This window comes from Crinia signifera, chromosome 7, assembly GCF_055691185.1.
Source record: "Crinia signifera chromosome 7, ASM5569118v1, whole genome shotgun sequence".
Classification (NCBI taxonomy): Eukaryota; Metazoa; Chordata; class Amphibia; order Anura; family Myobatrachidae; genus Crinia; species Crinia signifera.
This window is the reverse complement of record NC_139223.1, coordinates 52712690-52731427: the sequence shown is the minus strand read 5'-3', so window position 1 is coordinate 52731427 and position 18738 is coordinate 52712690. Positions and strand designations below refer to the sequence as shown.

Here is an 18738-nt window from a genome sequence, read left to right as displayed (position 1 = left end):
GCAGTGTCCTGTCCAAAAATATCTGCCATTCCAGATAACAACCCAACTGAAACTGAATATGAGTCATGCTGAATGGAGTGTGCAGTGGAACTCTTCAGCCGGCACTTGTAAATGACAGCAGGAAATCCAGATCTCCCTCATTCTGTAAATGGGACCTCGGTCAGACAAACCAGGTTACCGTTTACACTACCCCATAACTGCGGTCCTTCCTGGGACCAACACCGCAAGATTCCCCCGTCACTGTACCCAGGTCCTTTATTTGGACCTTTTACACTGAGCCATGATTCGGGTTAACCCGTGTCAAAAGCTAGGTGGAAATGCAGTATTAAAGTGCTTTACTTTTCTCTGTTCCCACTGACAAAGATATCTTGCTTCTGATAATTAAATATAATGCTTTTAGAACATGTCATTAGTGTATAGTATATAAATTAGGCCAGAATGGCAAGGTATTTGGTAAGTTATACAGGCACAAAGCCAGCAACAAGCCTGACCTATACAGTTAGGTCCATAAATATTGGGACACAATTCTCATATTTTGGGCTCACTACAGTTATCGCTGCATTACCGTGATATGATAACACACAGAGGCCTAATACAGTCAGGCACAATTCTCATATGTTGGGCTAAATACACCACCACAATGTATTTGAAAAGAACTAAGCAAGATGTGCTTTAACTGCAGACTTTCAGCTTTAATTTGAGGATATTTACATCAAAATCAGGTGTAGGAATTACAACGGTTTCTATATGTGCCTCCCACTTTTTAAGGGACCAAAAGTAATGGGACAATCAACTCAAAAGCTATTTCATGAACAGGTGTGGTGTGGTATTCCCTCGTTATTTCATCATCAATGAAGCAGGTAAAAAGTCTGGAGTTGATTCCAGGTGTGATATTTGCATTTGGAATCTCAATATGCCAAATTGCCAGGATTTTCACGCTACGGTAGTGCCGTGTCCCACAACACGGCACTTCCGTAGCGCGAAAATCCTGGCAATTTGATTTGTACAGCAGGAGGCTTAGACCCAGCCAAGTGGGTATAAACATGGACTCCCTAGCTAAAAGTTCTTTATCTAGCCTGAGCGTTGCTGTTTGGACTGAGAACTTGTCACATACCGATGCACTTTGGGAATCAGCACCTTGGTAGCATCTGGACACTTTGTGACGCACTTGCACTTTATCCGGGACCTGACCCCCTAAAGCCATCTGCGGTGGTGCCGCAGACTTACACCTATGTATAGCCCACCGCAGCATCAATATAGGGTGAGGTAATATTTTTGTGACTTTGTTGTCATTTTGATAAACCCGGAGTAAAATGCTTTGGTCCTTATGATATTATTGTACAAAGGATTTTAATAAAATTGTGTGTTTTAATCATCACATAATCCCATAAGAATATCTTTTATGACACTTGCGCCCAGCTAGTCAGTTTTGGTTCCTATGGTCATGTTATAGGAGGCGGTGTCTCTCCTTTATGTTATAGAAGGCAGCAATGTCCTAATTCATTGCGCTACCACCCCACCACTACCTTGTCTTTTCCAAATATTCTGATATAGATATTTCCATTTCTCAGTTTTAACATTTGGGGGAATACAGAAAAAAACAATATGAAAATGAGGAGTGGTGCTGACAACAAAACTCACCCTGGCAGAGGAGCGTGTACTCCGGCAGGTTCCTCAGTGCTGACTGTACCACTTCAAAGTCTCTGCTACCCAGGCAGTGCATGAATGTAGGCAGGAAGTCTGCAGCAATACTAGGAAAACACACGGTTTAATGAGCAACAGTCTGGCCATTTCCACCGAATGGCAACACAAAATGATTTTGTTTTGCAAAGTAACAGCTTCCCATAAAATGCTTATAGGGCTATTCAATCCCAGCCGATACTATGGACATTCAGAAAAACCGTCAGTTTTTGCATATAATAGATTTGCATTTGATCTATTCAATGTTTTTCAATTTTTGGATAAGTAATAACACCTCTTTTTAGGCAGAAACAGACGCTAAGTTTGCAAATTTAGCGCCCATTTCTGCCAAAGTAGATTCCGATTTTCGAAGACCCGAATCTGCATCGGCAAGTACCGGCCAGAAAGTGCTGGGATAGAATAGGTGCGTGCCAATATTTACATGGGAAGGAAATATCGGCCAAGATTGAATACCCACCTTCATCGAATCATCAAGCTGTGCAAACATTTCTTATAACTGAAATAAGACTTTCTGCCTGAAATAACCTATAAAAACCAAAGGAAAACACTGCCATGTGACAGAACAATGCATCGCCCTTGGCTTAATCACTGAAACAATCTGAGCTGTTCAATGTTGACCTTCCTTAGCAACATCTACCACCATGAAAATCACCACAAACCTGTGCTATAACAGCGAGTGTATTTCTAAGCTTTTCACAACTGGTGGTCCGGCCCGATAAGTATTCCATTCTGTACCAAGGTCTGCTCCCTCATATCAGCAGCTGTACTTGCCCTATACCCTTAACCCCCTGTTAATATTTTGCTGTATGCATTGGTTGAACAATTGCCCAATAATGTTAATAAACTGATCCTCAGCATCTCCTGTGCAGCCAAATATCAATTAGCACGTAAGATGGAAGATGGTGAACACTCCAACCAGTCAGGAACTCCTGAACAGAATTCGGTATATATCTAATATGAAGTACATTGCTCGCCTCTAGAACAATCCAGTGGGCAAGTTTCATTTAATTTGGTCTCCCTGGTACTCCTCCCGAGCAGTGACCCTTCCCAACCTTTTGTAAATCGGGATTTATACTGTATCTTGCTTTTGGCCTCATCTTTTCCTTCTTCCCCCATCTCATTTCCAATGCCAGATTATACCATTGTGTGTTCCAGTATGTCTATTGTATTTTTGCAATGTTTATTGATATTTGGGACATTTTGTTTTGTTATAGTGTGCACACACGGGCAGATATGGCTTCCGATGTTGCCGATATAGTGAACATCGGAAGCCATATCGCATGCTTTTTTAGGGCTTGCGAGCCCGATGCGCGTTCCCGTGTGAGTGTAAGTCGCCGTCAAATATAGAGGGCAGCCAAGACTATATAGTGCAGATCTGCACTATATAGTCTAAATTGTGCCACTGCATGCATGCCATGCGGGACCCGATGTGATCTGATCGCATCGGGACTCGCATCGCACGGCATATCTGACCGTGTGTACACACTATTAATCTTGTACTGTTTAAAAGTTTTGTACTACTTCTAGTAATTGTACTCTATATTTGCAACTGAATATTTATTTTGTTTCGGCTTAGTGTTTCTTATGTATAGTTTTAATTGAGCCTTATGAATACATATATATTTTTCTTTCAGATGTTAAATAAGTCTACTCATTTGCACTTTTTGAATAATTAGATATTTTATATCCGGCTATGCCAAATAAACGATAAAAAATAAATAAACAACCTAAATAAAGAACAAGTGAGAGAACAAATGCAGGGCAGAATTTACCTACTACAAAACCCAAGTCTCACTCACCTGGGATTACACTGTATTGAACGCAAGGCCAGAGCGAAGGCCAGGCTGCGACAGGATTCCTCTGTGGAGCTCATAAGCCTTTGAAAATCACTCTGAAAAAGCAAAAAAAGCGCGTGACTCATCGCATCTTCAATAAAGAATGTGCACGGTGTACAGCATCGATCCGGCACCACGCTGAGTTCGGGAGATCACAGACATGTTCCCGTGCCTCAGTACTGGGGTACCACAGGATAACAGCAGCCACCGCTGTGCGGCTGTGAGGAGCAGGGCCCAGGAGATATAGAGCAGGATTTAGGCAATTACAGACTGCTCACTTTCTGGGAACCGTTATTCCTCCTAACAGCACAGCGGTTTCCAGGCCCAGCCAGCGGCCCTAATGTGACAATATTACAGTTTGAGAAATATGTTTAAGATGCAATTTCCAAATCAATTTGAAATCATTTGCGGATTGAATCGTAATGGCAGTTTTTTCAGCAGGGTCCTTACTGGATTACCATGCAATTAAATGATCATTAACACGCTGGCATATTGCCCTGATTTTAATATTATGACCCCCTTTGTGCCTCTCTGTTGCCGTTTAGCAGGACAGTCTTTAGTAAACCTTTCAGGGGCTTATTCAGACTTGCACGGAAGTGCACAGCTGCAAAGAAGTGGCTGTGTAAATAACATGCAAATGCAGCGGGGGTCGCCTGTGGGAGATAGACATCGCCTGCTTGCATCTGCAAAATCTAAGTACTGCAGAGGAGGACGAAGCATCGGATCAACACCACCATTGGTTGTGAGTGGACGTTCGCTGAAGCTTACTCGGACTGACTGCAGGATCAGGAAACACAGATTCAGGAACTCTGGACCGGGCACACATACAAAATTTGGGTGACATGCCACTAGTTCTAAGAACAGTGCTGGTTGTTGCTTCTGAACCGCTGCAGCGTATCGCAGCTGATGGGACCCAGTCTGCACATGTGCTGAGCAGGTATTGTGTCTGCGCAGAACAATAAACAGCCGTTTTGTATGTAAGCCGTCAGTTTAATGTGCATATCTGAATCAGGCCCTCTGCATAATGTAATACAAATCTTCACAAATACAAGTCACGTGTCATAGAGTCCCGAACGTCCTTTCATTAATTGAAGCCATAAATGACACCAAACTAAGCAAGAAATAAAACAAATACATTTTTAATTAACGAGGTGGTATTAAAGTGATCTGAGGGTGGACTTGAGTCCACTATTGCGTAACATGAGCAATTGCACCTAGCAGAAATGATTGGACATGTGTGCTTGCTGGACCTCCCAGAAGTATCTATGCAAATCCATGGCATTTTGCAGTGTGTTTCCGAAATGAGGCCCACTGATTGGTCCTTTACGATTTTATATTGTTGTGCTCCTTCCCAAAAGTACAGTAAAGAATAACATAGTCCAGGACTAAATAATGGTAAAACAATATCATTTCTAGGATTACAATGGGATTTTTGTATTTAACATTAGATCTTTGGTAATCATTTACAACAGTGGTGTCAAACTCATGGACCTCCAGCTGTTGTGGAACTACACATCCCAGCATGCCCTGCCACAGATTTTATATAATGGATTGCTAAAACTGTGGCAGGGCATGCTGGGACTTGTTGTTCCACAGCAGCTGGAGGGCCATGAGTTTGACACCGCTGATTTCCGGCAATGTTTCGCAGCTCCAAAGCTTCAATAATACGTGCACAGTTCTACCATGAAGAGTGTGTGAAACCATTTGGGCATTCGACCTTTTTTCAGAGGGTAGAATCATGACATTTTTTTCTGGTAGTCTAGGGTCTAAATTGAGAAATGGACACAGGAGGCAGGCCAATGGATGTACACAGACACATCAGCTTCTTATCCCTCTTGTAATCACCTACACCAACCCAGTTGACCTTTAGCAAGAATAAAAAAAAGGTCTATGCAGGACCACCCAAGAGGTGCCAACCACACCATTCTACATAACATTGGATGGGATTCAGATGTTATGGGAAGCATTATTAAAGTTATCTACTGTATTAAAGATTCAACATGCTGGGTCCTGGAAAGATACACCAGTAAAAAAACACATGAATGGGGTGATATAATGCCTTCTTGGTGTTTTGTGGACTAGAGAGCAAAGGACAGCACTGCCAAATCTTGGGTGATGTGCAAGTTCTACCCTTTGTTAAAGTGGGAAGAGCCTTTAGCTAGGACACACCACAAGAGAAGTCCAGCTGGGGAAGCTCTTCTGGTTATGTGCTCAGCAACAACAACTTCTGGCTGATTGCTCCTGAGCCCACACCTATTTATCAGTATTTGCAGCATAGCAGGAAGAGTATAAACTCATACTCTGTTCAGCACAGAACAGCTGCTGGATGTATATATTAGAACAGTGCTGGCCAAACGGTCCTCGAGATATACCAACAGTGCACGTTTCCCAGGCCGACATGCTCCCGATGGAAGGCCCAATGCTATGAAGGGTATTGTAAGCACTAGAAGGGGTAACCCATTATTTATATAGTGCCCTGTCTCAGTTGTCTTCTTTGTGCAGACAAATAACCTGTATTTCAAATTGCTTCTACTTGTGACAGCTTCTAGATACTTTCCCTTCAAATTTAAAGTGCAGCAGCTGTCTACATATGGTAGCAAATACCATTGCATAGGCTAAACCAATACTGGTATTTCAACACCTAAGTTGCCAGTGGAGATATCCCCAGGGCCGACTGAGCTGTACTCACATACACTCGTGCTGCCTAACATACAACTGCCCAGACTGTGCCTATGTGATGAATGCACAAAGGCGTCGATCCTATTAATTGCAACGGGTGCAGCGTGCCGTTCTAACAGCACCAGATTCCGCACCCTTCGCTGGCCCGAATCCGATAGAAATTGCTCGCTACCCTATGCGTAAGCAAGCACTTTAGTGTGAGTTCCATCTGTCGCGAAATGCGTCTGTTGCCATGATTAATCACTGCTAATAGGATCGACTCAAATAGAGCAAGGCCTACTGTTTGCCTTCTTCCTACTTCAGTGACTGAAACGGAAAAACTGTACTCCTAAAGTTACACCCATGTCCCATAACAAATGCAGCACGGATGGTGTAATGGTTAGCATTACTACCTCACAGCACCGAGTTCATGGGTTCAATCCCCACCATGGCTCTAACTGTGTGGAGTTTGTATATTCTCCCTGTGTTTGCGTGGGTTTACTACGGGTGCTCCGGTTTCCTCCCACAATCCAAAAATATACTGGTAGGTTAATTGCCTCCCAACAAAATAACCCTAGAATGTCTGTCTGTGCATGTACATGTGGTAGGGAATATAGATTGTAAACTCCACTGGGGCAGGGACTGATGTGACTGTTCAACTATGTGTGCGCTATATAAATAACTGCTAATAATAAACTGTATTAGCGGCTCTGGCAAACCGCCTATGCCTGTTTTATGTAATGTACCTTTCTTTAGTCGAATTATGGGGAATTTATAGGGGGAGGGTGGGGATTTACCTTGTGTGACAAATAGGTGAAAGGCACAGGATCATACAGAATGATTGTGTGCATTTATTTGCACTTGTTCACGGAGCGTTAAGACATACTTACAGCAAAGAAAGACAGGATTTCAGGCCTACGCAGGGACATTTCATCTATGTCGCTCAGGACCTGCAGGATGTCTGTAAGAAAAGGAAACAAGTCCAGCAGACATCAACTTAAATCCATCACAGGCTGACGCTGCTAAGAAGCTGGGTCAGCAGGACACAAAGGCTGGGATAGAACACAGTCTTTCAATCAAGCAATTCATTTTGCAGAGAGAATGAAGTGTGGTGACAGATCGGCATGGATTCTGGGAGAAGGGGCCCAGCTGCCAGCTCTGCACGGCTCATAGTGCCTTGGGCGATGCTTTGGCTTTCAAGAACTGATCAGATTGCAGACAGACTCAGCGACGGACATGATATTACCAGCGCTGTAACTGAGGCGCATAGGAATAAAGGAAAGGGGAGGGGGGGTAGGTTTGGGAGACATGATGTATAAATCAAAACAGACCTAAGATGTGACTCTGTGTCTTGCTCCTGGGATTACTTTAATTATATTTGTCTCTTTCTAAATTTTTCTCTAATAGATGGAGACTGCAGCTTATGTCCGAAGGTTGTTGAACAACAAAAGTCTTAGTCCGTTGTTTGCAATAAGCAACATATTACTGAGTTCACCCCCCCCCCCCCCCCCCCACCATGGAATACTAACTGTATGAAGAACAAGTCAGTTGAAATTTATAGGACCACTAAACTTAAGTGTATAAACAAGACACAAGGAGCATTCATATACACGGCTATCAGGAATGTCCAACCTGAGATCTCTGAAATAGGGATTCCATTGCCAAAGGAAGAATCTCTCCTATAACCTGACCTCATAGGGCCGTATTCAATGCGTCCAGGGAGGGAGTTAAACGGCAGGGATTGCCGAAAACAAGCAATCCTCGCCATTGAACTCCTGCGCCGGCCGCTCGCCAAATTCTACTTTCCGGGGGAATCCTCGCTGTCAGAGGACGACAAGGATTCCCCCCAAACAGCAAGGCCTATGGCTAATGCAGGGAGCCCACTGCTTATAGCCGCGAGCCTCGCTGTTTTAGCGGCCGCACACGCCGTTTCATTTTGCTACAAAAACGTAGTGAGGGGGGGTATTCAACTGACCCTGTGAGCTGCAAGCACTGCTCGCGGTCACATTCATGGAATACACCCCATAGGGGTATATTTACTAAACTGCGGGCTTTTGGGAGTGGAGATGTTGCCCAGATCAACCAATCACATTCTACTTATTTATCTAGCACCTTCTAGAATATAATAACTACAATCTGATTGGTTGCTAAGGGCAACATCTCCCACTTCTAAAAACCACTCTTTTGTAAATACACTCGTTAGTATTGTGGGCCTATTAGATGGAAATGCATGGAGCTTTCCAGAACCTGAATGGCTGATTCCAGAGAGCAGTGCCTTGCATTTGATGATGTCACACTTTGAGTGCCAAGTGAATTTGTCAAAATAGGTGTGAAAATTGGCAAGAAAACATTCATCATAATGACCTGTAATGTTTAATAGGAGATATCATCTTTTTTTCTTTTTCTTGAATTTATATAACACATGTGAGCGACGCTGGCCTTTTTAGTGGATATTTTGCATAACTCTCACAGAGATGTCACTCAAAGGGTTAATGTGAAACTGTACCTGGCGGAGGCATTTCTGTTGGCCAATCCAATATACAGACTGAAGTATTCAATATAAACAGTTTGGAACAAACAAATAAATTGGAAGAGACCATTGGTAGAGGTATACTGCAGAACTGTTCTCCAGTATTAATATCTTTTAGGAGGAGCCATCAGATTTGGATTAATAGTGTACCCCTAAATGATCAACCCTTTGTTTAATCTTCACTCAAAGGTCTATAGCAGGCATTCCCAACCACGGTCCTCAAGGCACACTGACAGTGTAGGTTTTGTAGATAACCAGGCTTGAACACAGGTGACTTAATTAGTATCTGAGGGATTCTGATTAAACCATCTGTGCTGAAGCCTGGATATCACTAAAACCTGCACTGTTGGTGTGCCTTGAGGACCGTGGTTGGGAAAGCCTGGTCTATAGGGTGGAGATATACATTGAACAGTGGTACAATACAGAAAGAAAATGCAGTACTTACCCTCCACTGTCTGGCTGCGGGAGATTCTCTTCAGAAAGGGAGCCATTTCAGCAGCAGTAATAGGTGTGAACATAGACACACTGACCAGAGGAAGGGAGCCCGGAGCCGGCTCATCTGCACAAACACAGGGAACAAACGAATGCTTCTAGAGAGTTTTCCAACAGATAGAACAGTTTTTCCCTCATTGAGATCCCTCAACATATGTCTGTATAGTCTAAATTGTGCCCTTCCATGCATGCCGTGCGATGCGAGTCCCGATGCGATCTGATCGTATCGGGACTCACATAGCACGGCATATCGCCCTCGTGTGTACACACCATTAGAGTGTAAAATTTTAATCTGTATGTTATTTCATTAATGAAAGTTTTCTTATTCCATATTTTGTTTTTCCTGTGTCCACGTAAACGGGCGTGGATGTCGAGATCTGCCCGTGATTGCGACAATTCACGGCCGTAATCGACAAAACGGGCCCAACAGCTTTCAAACTCGGGCCCATTATGTCGATTTGCCTCTTCAATGGTGTCAGGCAAGACAGCATTGAATAGGCGCCTACCGCTATTTCCCCTGTCCGAAACAGCGGCGGGGATTGAATACCCCCCTTTGTATAATTTGTGTTATTATTCTGTGTATTTATTCAATGTTTTTAATGTCCATGAGCATTTATAATTATGCTTCTATGTAATCTACGTTTCTCTTGTGAAGTTGTCTTTGCACTTGCTTTAATTTTCGTGTGTGTGTGCTGTTTTTGTATATAAACTCAATAAAAAATACACTGAATAAAAAAAAAAAAAACATTTGAAATACAATTAATATAATTGGAAACATTTATAACAGGGCTCAGGAGCCTCCAGCGATGACTCTCCTAAGTGCAGCACTGCAACAGCGATACAGGCACAGTGCCGGCCAGATTCATGGACTGTGGGGATACAGGCACTGTATCAGCAAGATGTACTGTAGGGACCATGCTGGCCCCCCAGAGCCCCGCACTCTGTGTGATAGCACCCTAGTTGTGGCACTGCATCAATGACTGCTATATAAAAAAGCAAACAGAAAATTAAAGAGAAAGAATGCAAGTGCACAGTTCAATCACTCCTAATAATAATTATGCATAGATACATTTTGCAATACATTTTTCATATAAGTAGAGGTTTTTTTTGCATAACGTCCTTACTCATAGCCAAATTTAGATGCAAAATGTATTATAATTATAACTAGTAATGACTGAATAGTGCACCTGCATGATCTCTCCTTACGTGCGGCACTACAAGTTTCAGCAAAGTGACACCTTTCATTACATATAGTAATGGTGTCCAGTCTAGGTCCCCTTCCAAGTATAGAAACGTATACATATTAAATGCAACTATCTGCTCAGATTCACCAGCATTTAGAAGGTACTAATGCAAGAGATCTTTAAGTTTAGTCTGGTTATTAATTTATCAAATTACCATATTCAGCACCTAGATCGCTCCACAGAAATCAGATGTCAGGATGTAACAGAAGAACAAATGAATGGCACTACAGTATATATATATATATATATATATATATATATATATATCTCAGGGTTGCCGACCCTCCCGGAATTTCCGGGAGTCTCCCGAAAATCGGGTCCCCCTCCCGGCCCCCCGGAAGGGTGGGCAACCCTCCCGGATTCAGGGGGGACCCCCGCTGTCCCCGGGATCGCGGCATTAAAATGCCGCAATCCTCGGGTCTCAGAGGAGGGGGCGGAGCTAAAACGGCACAATCGTGTCATTTTAGCCCCGCCCCCTCCACGGAGATCCATGAATTCCCTGCTTTACCAGCATGGGGGCGGGACTTAGTGATGTCACTCGTAAGCCCCGCCCCCTGAGCGGCTGCTGAAACTCTCCTCTCCGGGCTTCTCCCGGAGAGGAGAATCTTAAAGTCGGCAACCCTGATATAACAATTAAACCATTTTACTTTTATAACTGAGATATTTACCCTACAAATCATGGGTGGTAAGATCCCCATTTATGTGATGTTGCCACTTACATAAAGCAGAAGTAGCTAACGTGTAGGTTGAATGCCAACAACTAACATGATGTCACTGTCAATGGCTGACATAAGGTGAATGATGCACATACTATGTATCATAGCAAAGACGAGGGCCAACCACAACAAAAAAAACATCACACACCTTCCTTCTCTTCATCAGCACTCTTCTCCAAGGTTCCACCTCTGCTGGGCAAGCTCAGTCCTGCTAGGAGAGACTTGAGCATTGTCAGATCATTGTTATCTGATGATAAGCCGCTGTAAGAGAACGAGGAGGTTGTCACTGTCTACAAGAAATTTAGAGTAACACAGAGTTGTGTATACTGTAGAAATAAAGTCGGAATCTGCCAACAATGCTTTCGGAATCTGCAGCATTGAATAGCTGGCGGCCACTATTTCCCCTGTCGGAAATGACAACCTAGATTGATGAACACCCCGCTTAACGCCAGGTTAAAGGGAAATGCTAATATTTCCGTAAGGCCACTAGGTGTAATTAATAAAAACTAAAAAAAAAAAGTAGTACTTGCTAAAAGGTGCAGCCACACAGTCCTTATATACATATATCATATCACCGTGCTTGGAAAAAGTAGAAATGGCATCATCTAATTAAATACAGAGAATACAAATATCATACCACCATTGGCAAGTCTAGAAGGACCAAACTATAGAATAAATCTACATAAATAAGATAACAGTCCAAACAATGTTAAACATACATACGGAACACAATGTTCTTCACTTACTTAAAATATTATAAGAAGAGTGAACAAAGTGGATGGTCACAAAACATATACACAGTCAACGGGTGTACACACGGTGCAATGTACTTTCTATTCAATACTGATCGAATCGGGATCCAATCACATGGCGCCATGTACACATTCGATTTGGACTATATAGTCTTGCCTGCACAGTCTATTTTTTATTTGATTTTGATGCAGCGCGTCAGGATCAAATTGAAATCAAATGTATTCGATTTCTGTTCGTTTTTTCTTATATAAGCAAAATCGAATATAAAAATATACAAGATTGAACTGTGAGTATGCCCTATCAAATAGATATTGATGGAAAAAGAAACCATAAAACAGCAAAAGCAAAAAAGGGTAGTAGAATGGAAACTTGAGAAACCTAGGGATGGCCATCGGCACAGCCGCCATCGATGGTTGCCATCCATGGAGATTCTGCACCCAGCCATCGATAGTCATAAACTATGTGATAAATAACAATCGATAGTTTTAGCTATCGATGCTTATCCATTATCTTTGACTTAATGTCCCAAGGGCCAATCAAAATGTGGGGGCGTGGATTCCTGTCCCGACACGCTGAAAAACATAAATACACATTGGTTCTCCTTTGCCATCAATGTAGGGAAACCATCTCTCACATCGATGGAAAAAGTATTCAACATCGGCCATAAACCATCAATGATTTCAAATCATCCATAGTCGATGGCCATCCATAGAGAAACCAAACCAACATTTCAGTAATTTCCTCAAGTATTCTACTGGTAAAACGACATATAAATCTGAAGTCACATGCCTACCATAGTTTGATCATGCTTCTGCATTGTGGATTTTTAATGATTTACAAAAGTACATACAGTAGTTGCTTTACTCTTCTGTGGTGTGCTAAACACATATTTACGTAAGGGTGGCACATTTATTGAAATTTACACAGGGCTACACCATTGTAACCTCAGCATGCCTGGATGAGTATTTATTGAAAGCCACACTATTATGTAATGCCTTCACCCAAAATAACCAGCACCCCCCCCCCCCCCCCCCCCACCACCACCTCCGCCCTCAACCATGCTGATGCTGCACTGTAAATCCACAAAAAATTCCAATTCCAAAAATGCAAGCACACATGGCCAATAAAGTTGATTCTAATCTATTCTATAACCTTTGTTCCAACTCACAAAAATGTCTTCAGCTGGTTTATGAAAGGCTCCCATCCTGTACAGCTGCCATTGCTACAGCCTTGGCAGTTCCTATTGCTCTGCGTTATGTCAGCTGACCACAGAGGTCATCAATTACACCGAGCAATTGTTGGGTTCCCAAGTGATAATCTCCCGTCAATGGCAGGTAAGGTGGAAAACTTGTTCCCCTTGAACAAAGTCATGTAATAAAGTGAATCCAAAAGCATTAATGCAAAATGAAAATACATTGTAAGTTTCAAGGATCCACTGACATTGCAGAGCACTTGACAGTGCCAACACGCGCTTTGACAGACATAGCTCGCAGTGAAGAGAATGCGTTATTTAATATATGCAGCCAGGACACTGGAGGTATTTATTATTTAAATCACTTACTGTAGGGGATCAGAGTGTTTCTGCAGGAAGGACACAGCTGCCTGGGCATCACATGTTATGTACTTGTGGATGAACTGTACAAACTTACTGATGAAGCCGCCCAGCTGCCGGGAGTATTTTCTGTAATTCTAAATGCGAGGGTCAGAGATTAGGAGAGAAGATTTGCCACAGTCCACCAAGATATTAGTAGTGTAGATTACACGGGCAGACATAAAATGAACTAGTGCTGGTGCTTTTTAGCACCCATGATGTATTGGATCTGATCCGTGGGTGTGTGCCAGCGGTGAAGCACCACTGGCACACACCTATGTGCAGGTGTGGACATCGGTGAGCGGCAGGAGCTGGGCAGCGACAGCAGAATTTAAAAACACACCTTTAAAATACTGGGCGGCCACTGATTGGCTGAGAGAGTGTTTTTCTTCAATTCTGCCGCCGCCTCCCACACTGCCAGCTGCCCAGCACCCGCCACTGCCTGCCCTCTGCCGCAACTCCCTGGTAGTTTTACATGTGATAAATGCCTCAGAAGGTTTCAACTAAAACAACAAAAAATCTGCATTTGGTTGCTGAACACTGTCACAATGTGCAAAAAAAAGAGGGTGTCACATCAGGGGTAAAAACTATCGGTAGAGACTAGTTCCCATGCAGTATAGGTTACAGGATGTGACGTTCAGTGAGGGCGGAAGTTGTTAGATGCCCTCACAACGTTTTTTAATTTATGTGTAATTCATGTAGGTGTCGGTTATTTTGTTTTATTTTTGCACCATTGTACCCTCGCGGGCTCGCTGGGCTCGCTACGCTCGCACGCTTCGGGCACGGTGGCTTCGCTCGCCACAGATTTATATTCCCCCTCCAGGTATACGTGGACCCAGGGCATGATGGGAAAATTACCAAAACTGCATGGGATCTAGACACTACCAAAAACTATCCAAACAACATACAATAGGAAAGAAAAAAAAAGCAGAAAATCATAGTTTCTATTTTAGTACTAGAGGTAAAGGATTAACCCCTAAAACACACAACTAAAATCTATGTTCTCATAGGGCCGCTCTAAACTACATTGCAGCTGCCAACCTCACACCCGGATCAGGCCTTCAGCTATACCCTTGGCAGGTCAACATTATGAAGGTCGAGATACATTAGGCCGACACGTGAAATAGGTCAACATGGCTAAGGTCGACAGTCAAAAGGTCCAGCCGGTATTTCATACACTACCATCCACTAGGGTACGGAAGGATAATATAATCGTGTGCCGAGCGTAGTGAGCCACCGTGCCCAGAGCGAATCGAGCCATGCAAGGTGACGTGGTACACTGATACGGTGTCCATGTCGACGTATGTCGTAATTCGTGAAAAACTCATGTCAACCTTCCCACTGTCGACCTAATGCTTGTGTCAACCTTAGCCGTGATGACCTATTTCATGTGTCGACCTAATCCTTCTTCACCTTTAGTGGTCGACTTACAGTACTGTATGTCGACCCGATGACCCATAACCGGCAGTCAGAGGTCAACATGACATGTGCATAAGGATGGGGACATCAGGGAGGATGTAACCAATATCTCTGAATTCTATTATCATGTAGTGTTTAAGATTGGTTACTAATACCATTCAGTGTGCTGGCGGAACCAATGTCTTGTTACTTACTCAGTATTTACCCCTCCCTCATGCACCTGAATGGTATTACTGAACTAATTTGAGCATCTACCACTATCTGTATGTATGTTGTTAGAGGCAGAAGGGAGCCCATATTAGGAGGAGATGTGGGTCCTGATATGCCACATGGAGTAGTCTGGGGATGCTCCAAGGTAGGTAGCTCTTAGTTCAGATATACCAAGTAAGGAGCCATTATCATGTGGTTCCTTGCTGGTTAATCGTAGACCCAATTTAGGGTAACAGTGGTGTGGGGTGCGGTGCTCCTGGACTGGTTGGGCTGGGTGGCTTTAGTGCGGCATGCCCTTACATTCTATTAACACTTTTCCCTCACTAACACTATCTCTCTCTTATTTTAATTACATTCCATTTTTCATTTTCTCTCTCTCTTTATGTATAGCTTCGGCTTCCTATCACTAATTATTAACACTTAGTATCTCACTGGCGTGCCGCACTTGGCTTCCTAGCTTATGATAGTTTTTGGGGTGCCACACCCTGCACCTAAATATAGCGCTAGGGACCCCCAATATACAGAGAGCCTTGACGTGGCTTGGGGGCATATCATACACCTGCACAGGTATATGTAACCAATATCTCTAAATTCTATTATCATGTAGTGTTCAAGATTGGTTACTAATACCACTCAGTGTGCTGGGGGAACCAATGTCGTTACTTACTCAGTATTAACCCCTCCCTTGCATGCACCTGAATGGTATTACTGAACTAATTTGAGCATCTACCACTATCTGTATGTAGGATGTGAAGGACACCTGAGATGGACATGGGTAGAAGAGGAGGTGAAGAGACACTAAGCGGTCATGGTGCAGGGGACAGCTGGGGAAACCTTCAAATAAGTGACTATGGTGGCTTCCATAGCATGCAACATGTGTGCAAACGTCTTGGGTAAAACAGGTGACAAATAGTTGTGCCAGCTAACCTGTAGAAGTTTGATGAAGGAAATAAGGCAGTCCCACAAGGCTTCCTGATGTTCGCTGTGGAACACCTGAGGCTGTAGAAGTTCCAGGATGCCCAAGACGTGAGTAAAGAACATGAGATGGTTTTGCTGCCGAAACTCATGGAAATTCAAGTGCACGCGCCCCTGAAGGAGAACTGCGATCATCGGCAAGTGCCTGAAATGGAAATGCATTTTATATAAGCGCATACAGTATACAGGTACAACTTCATAAGAAATATATTTATTACTTATCAGTTTCTTATACAGCGCACACATATTCCGCAGCGCTTTACAGAGAATAGTTGAACATTCACATCAGTCCCTGCCCCAGTGGAGATTACAATCTATATTCCCTACCACATGTACACGAACACACAGATATTATGGGGTAATTTTGTTAGGAGCCAATTGACCTACCTGTATATTTTTGGATTGTGGGAGGAAACCGAAATACCCGGAGGAAACCCACGTAAGTACGGGGAGAATACAGGGATTTTGTACTTACCGTAAATCCTTTTCTCCGAGTCCACAGGTGTCACTGGAGTTACACTGGGGAATAGAAGGCGACCACAGGGAGCATGGGCACTTTAAAATAATTAATCAGTGTGACCAACTCCTCCCCTTCTACTTCCCCTCCCAGGCAGTCATAAAGATCGTGCCCGAAAGGGAGCAGAAAGATATAACACACATCCGAGAGGAGGTTCATCACAACATAACATCATTCAATACGTATAGTAGAAAAAGATATATATATATGAAAAAACAAACACACACAGAGTCAAACCAGACGAGACAGGTGTGTAATAACCATGTTTAAATAACCCTGACAAGGGAAAACTCCAGAGGTTACCCAATAGGAACCTAACACTGAACGTAACAGGTGGAGAACAGCGCTGAGGTGGGCGTCCAGTGACACCTGTGGACTCGGAGAAAAGGATTTACGGTAAGTACAAAATCCCTGTTTCTCCTTCATCCACTAGGTGTCACTGGAGTTACACTGGGGACGTCCCAGAGCTTTCAACCCAGGTGGGTGAGCGCTGAGATCCCCTTAAAACAGAGCGGCCAAACTGAGAAGCTGGAGCCGCAAAGGTATCAAACCTATAAAAGCGCACAAAGGTGTGCCGACCCGACCATGTCGCAGCACGACAGAGCTGTTGCAAGGAGACCCCATGGGCAGCCGCCCATGAAGGACCCACCGATCTGGTGGAGTGCGCACCTATGTTAGTAGGAGGCGTCTGAGCCTCAGCAAGGTATGCCTGACGAATAGTCAGACGGATCCATCTGGCCAGCGTTTGCTTTGAAGCTGGCCATCCACGACGCACTGGGTCGTAGGTAACAAACAAGACATCCGTCTTGCGAAGAGAGGCCGTGCGAGAGACATAAATCCGCAGGGCCCTCACCACATCCAAAGTCCTATCCTCAGGTGAAGCCTCTGTGAATGCTGGAACCACTATGGGTTGGTTCACGTGGAACGCTGAGACCACCTTTGGAAGGAAGGAGAGACTGGTACGGAGCTCTGCTCTGTCCGGGTGAAACTGGAGGAACGGTGAGCGACAAGAAAGCGCCCCCAGTTCCGAAACGCGCCTGGCCGAGGCCAGAGCCAAAAGAAGAACCACCTTCCAAGTGAGATATCGAAGATCCACCTCTTCTAACGGCTCAAAAATCGATGACCTCAAGTACCTGAGGACTAGCTCTAGGTCCCAGGGAGCCGTAGGCGGACGAATAGGGGGCTGAAGCCTCAGCACCCCCTGGAAAAACGTGTGGACTTCCGGAATGAGAGCTATACGTTTCTGGAAAAAAACTGAAAGTGCTGAAACCTGCACCTTAAGTGTATTCAGTCTAAGTCCAGAGTTTAACCCCTCCTGTAAAAACAGGAGCAACCGAGCCTTCTTGAACAGAGTAGAGGACACTCTGCGTCTTTCGCACCACGCCACATAGGATCTCCAAATACGATGATAGTGTCTGGAGGTGACTTCCTTCCTGGCCCTCATCATTGTAGGTATCACCGCCCTAGGGATACCTGCATGTCTCAAGATGGACCTCTCAGCAGCTACGCCGTCAAATGTAGACGTCCTAAATCTGGGTAGATGAAGGGACCCTGACTGAGGAGGTCCTCTTGAAGAGGTAGCGGACACGGCTCGTCGATTAGAAGATCCGTCAGGTTGGTGTACCACGAGCGCCGGGGCCAATCCGGCGCTATCAGAAGCGCTGTTACCCCCTCCCTGCGAATGCGCTGTAATACCCGAGGTATCAGCGGAAAGGGAGGAAAGAGGTAAATGAACTGGAACGGCCAAGGGGCGACCAGAGCGTCCACTCCTGCGGCCTGAGGATCTCGAGTCCGCGCGAAGTATGTTGGGAGCTGGAAGTTGTGGCGGGACGCCATCAGATCCGCCTGCGGACACCCCCAACGATGTACTAGGGACTGAAATACCTGAGGGTTGAGGCACCACTCCCCCTGGTGGGCATGTTGCCGACTTAAAAAGTCGGCCTCCCAATTGTCCACTCCGGGGATGAACACCGCTGACAAGGCCTGAGCATGATTCTGAGCCCAGAGGATGATCCTGCTTACTTCCTTCATCGCCGCCTTGCTCCGAGTGCCGCCCTGTTTGTTTATGTAGGCGACGGCTGTGGCGTTGTCGGACTG

The 18738-nt window shown here is 44.3% G+C and overlaps 1 protein-coding gene across 5 annotated transcripts in view; it reads right to left on the bottom strand.

The window, feature by feature from the left end:
- Positions 1 to 18738, bottom strand: part of INTS1 (integrator complex subunit 1) — a 93859-nt gene that overhangs the window by 393 nt on the left and 74728 nt on the right. For all 5 annotated transcript variants that reach the window (XM_083153077.1, XM_083153076.1, XM_083153080.1 and 2 more), the window contains 7 exons: positions 16077 to 16269; positions 13491 to 13618; positions 11325 to 11437; positions 9170 to 9283; positions 7085 to 7155; positions 3501 to 3592; positions 1642 to 1751 (listed from right to left, as the gene is read on the bottom strand). In XM_083153077.1, coding sequence (XP_083009203.1) covers positions 1642 to 1751; positions 3501 to 3592; positions 7085 to 7155; positions 9170 to 9283; positions 11325 to 11437; positions 13491 to 13618; positions 16077 to 16269 — 821 coding nt within the window. The remainder of the gene's footprint in view (positions 1 to 1641; positions 1752 to 3500; positions 3593 to 7084; positions 7156 to 9169; positions 9284 to 11324; positions 11438 to 13490; positions 13619 to 16076; positions 16270 to 18738) is intronic.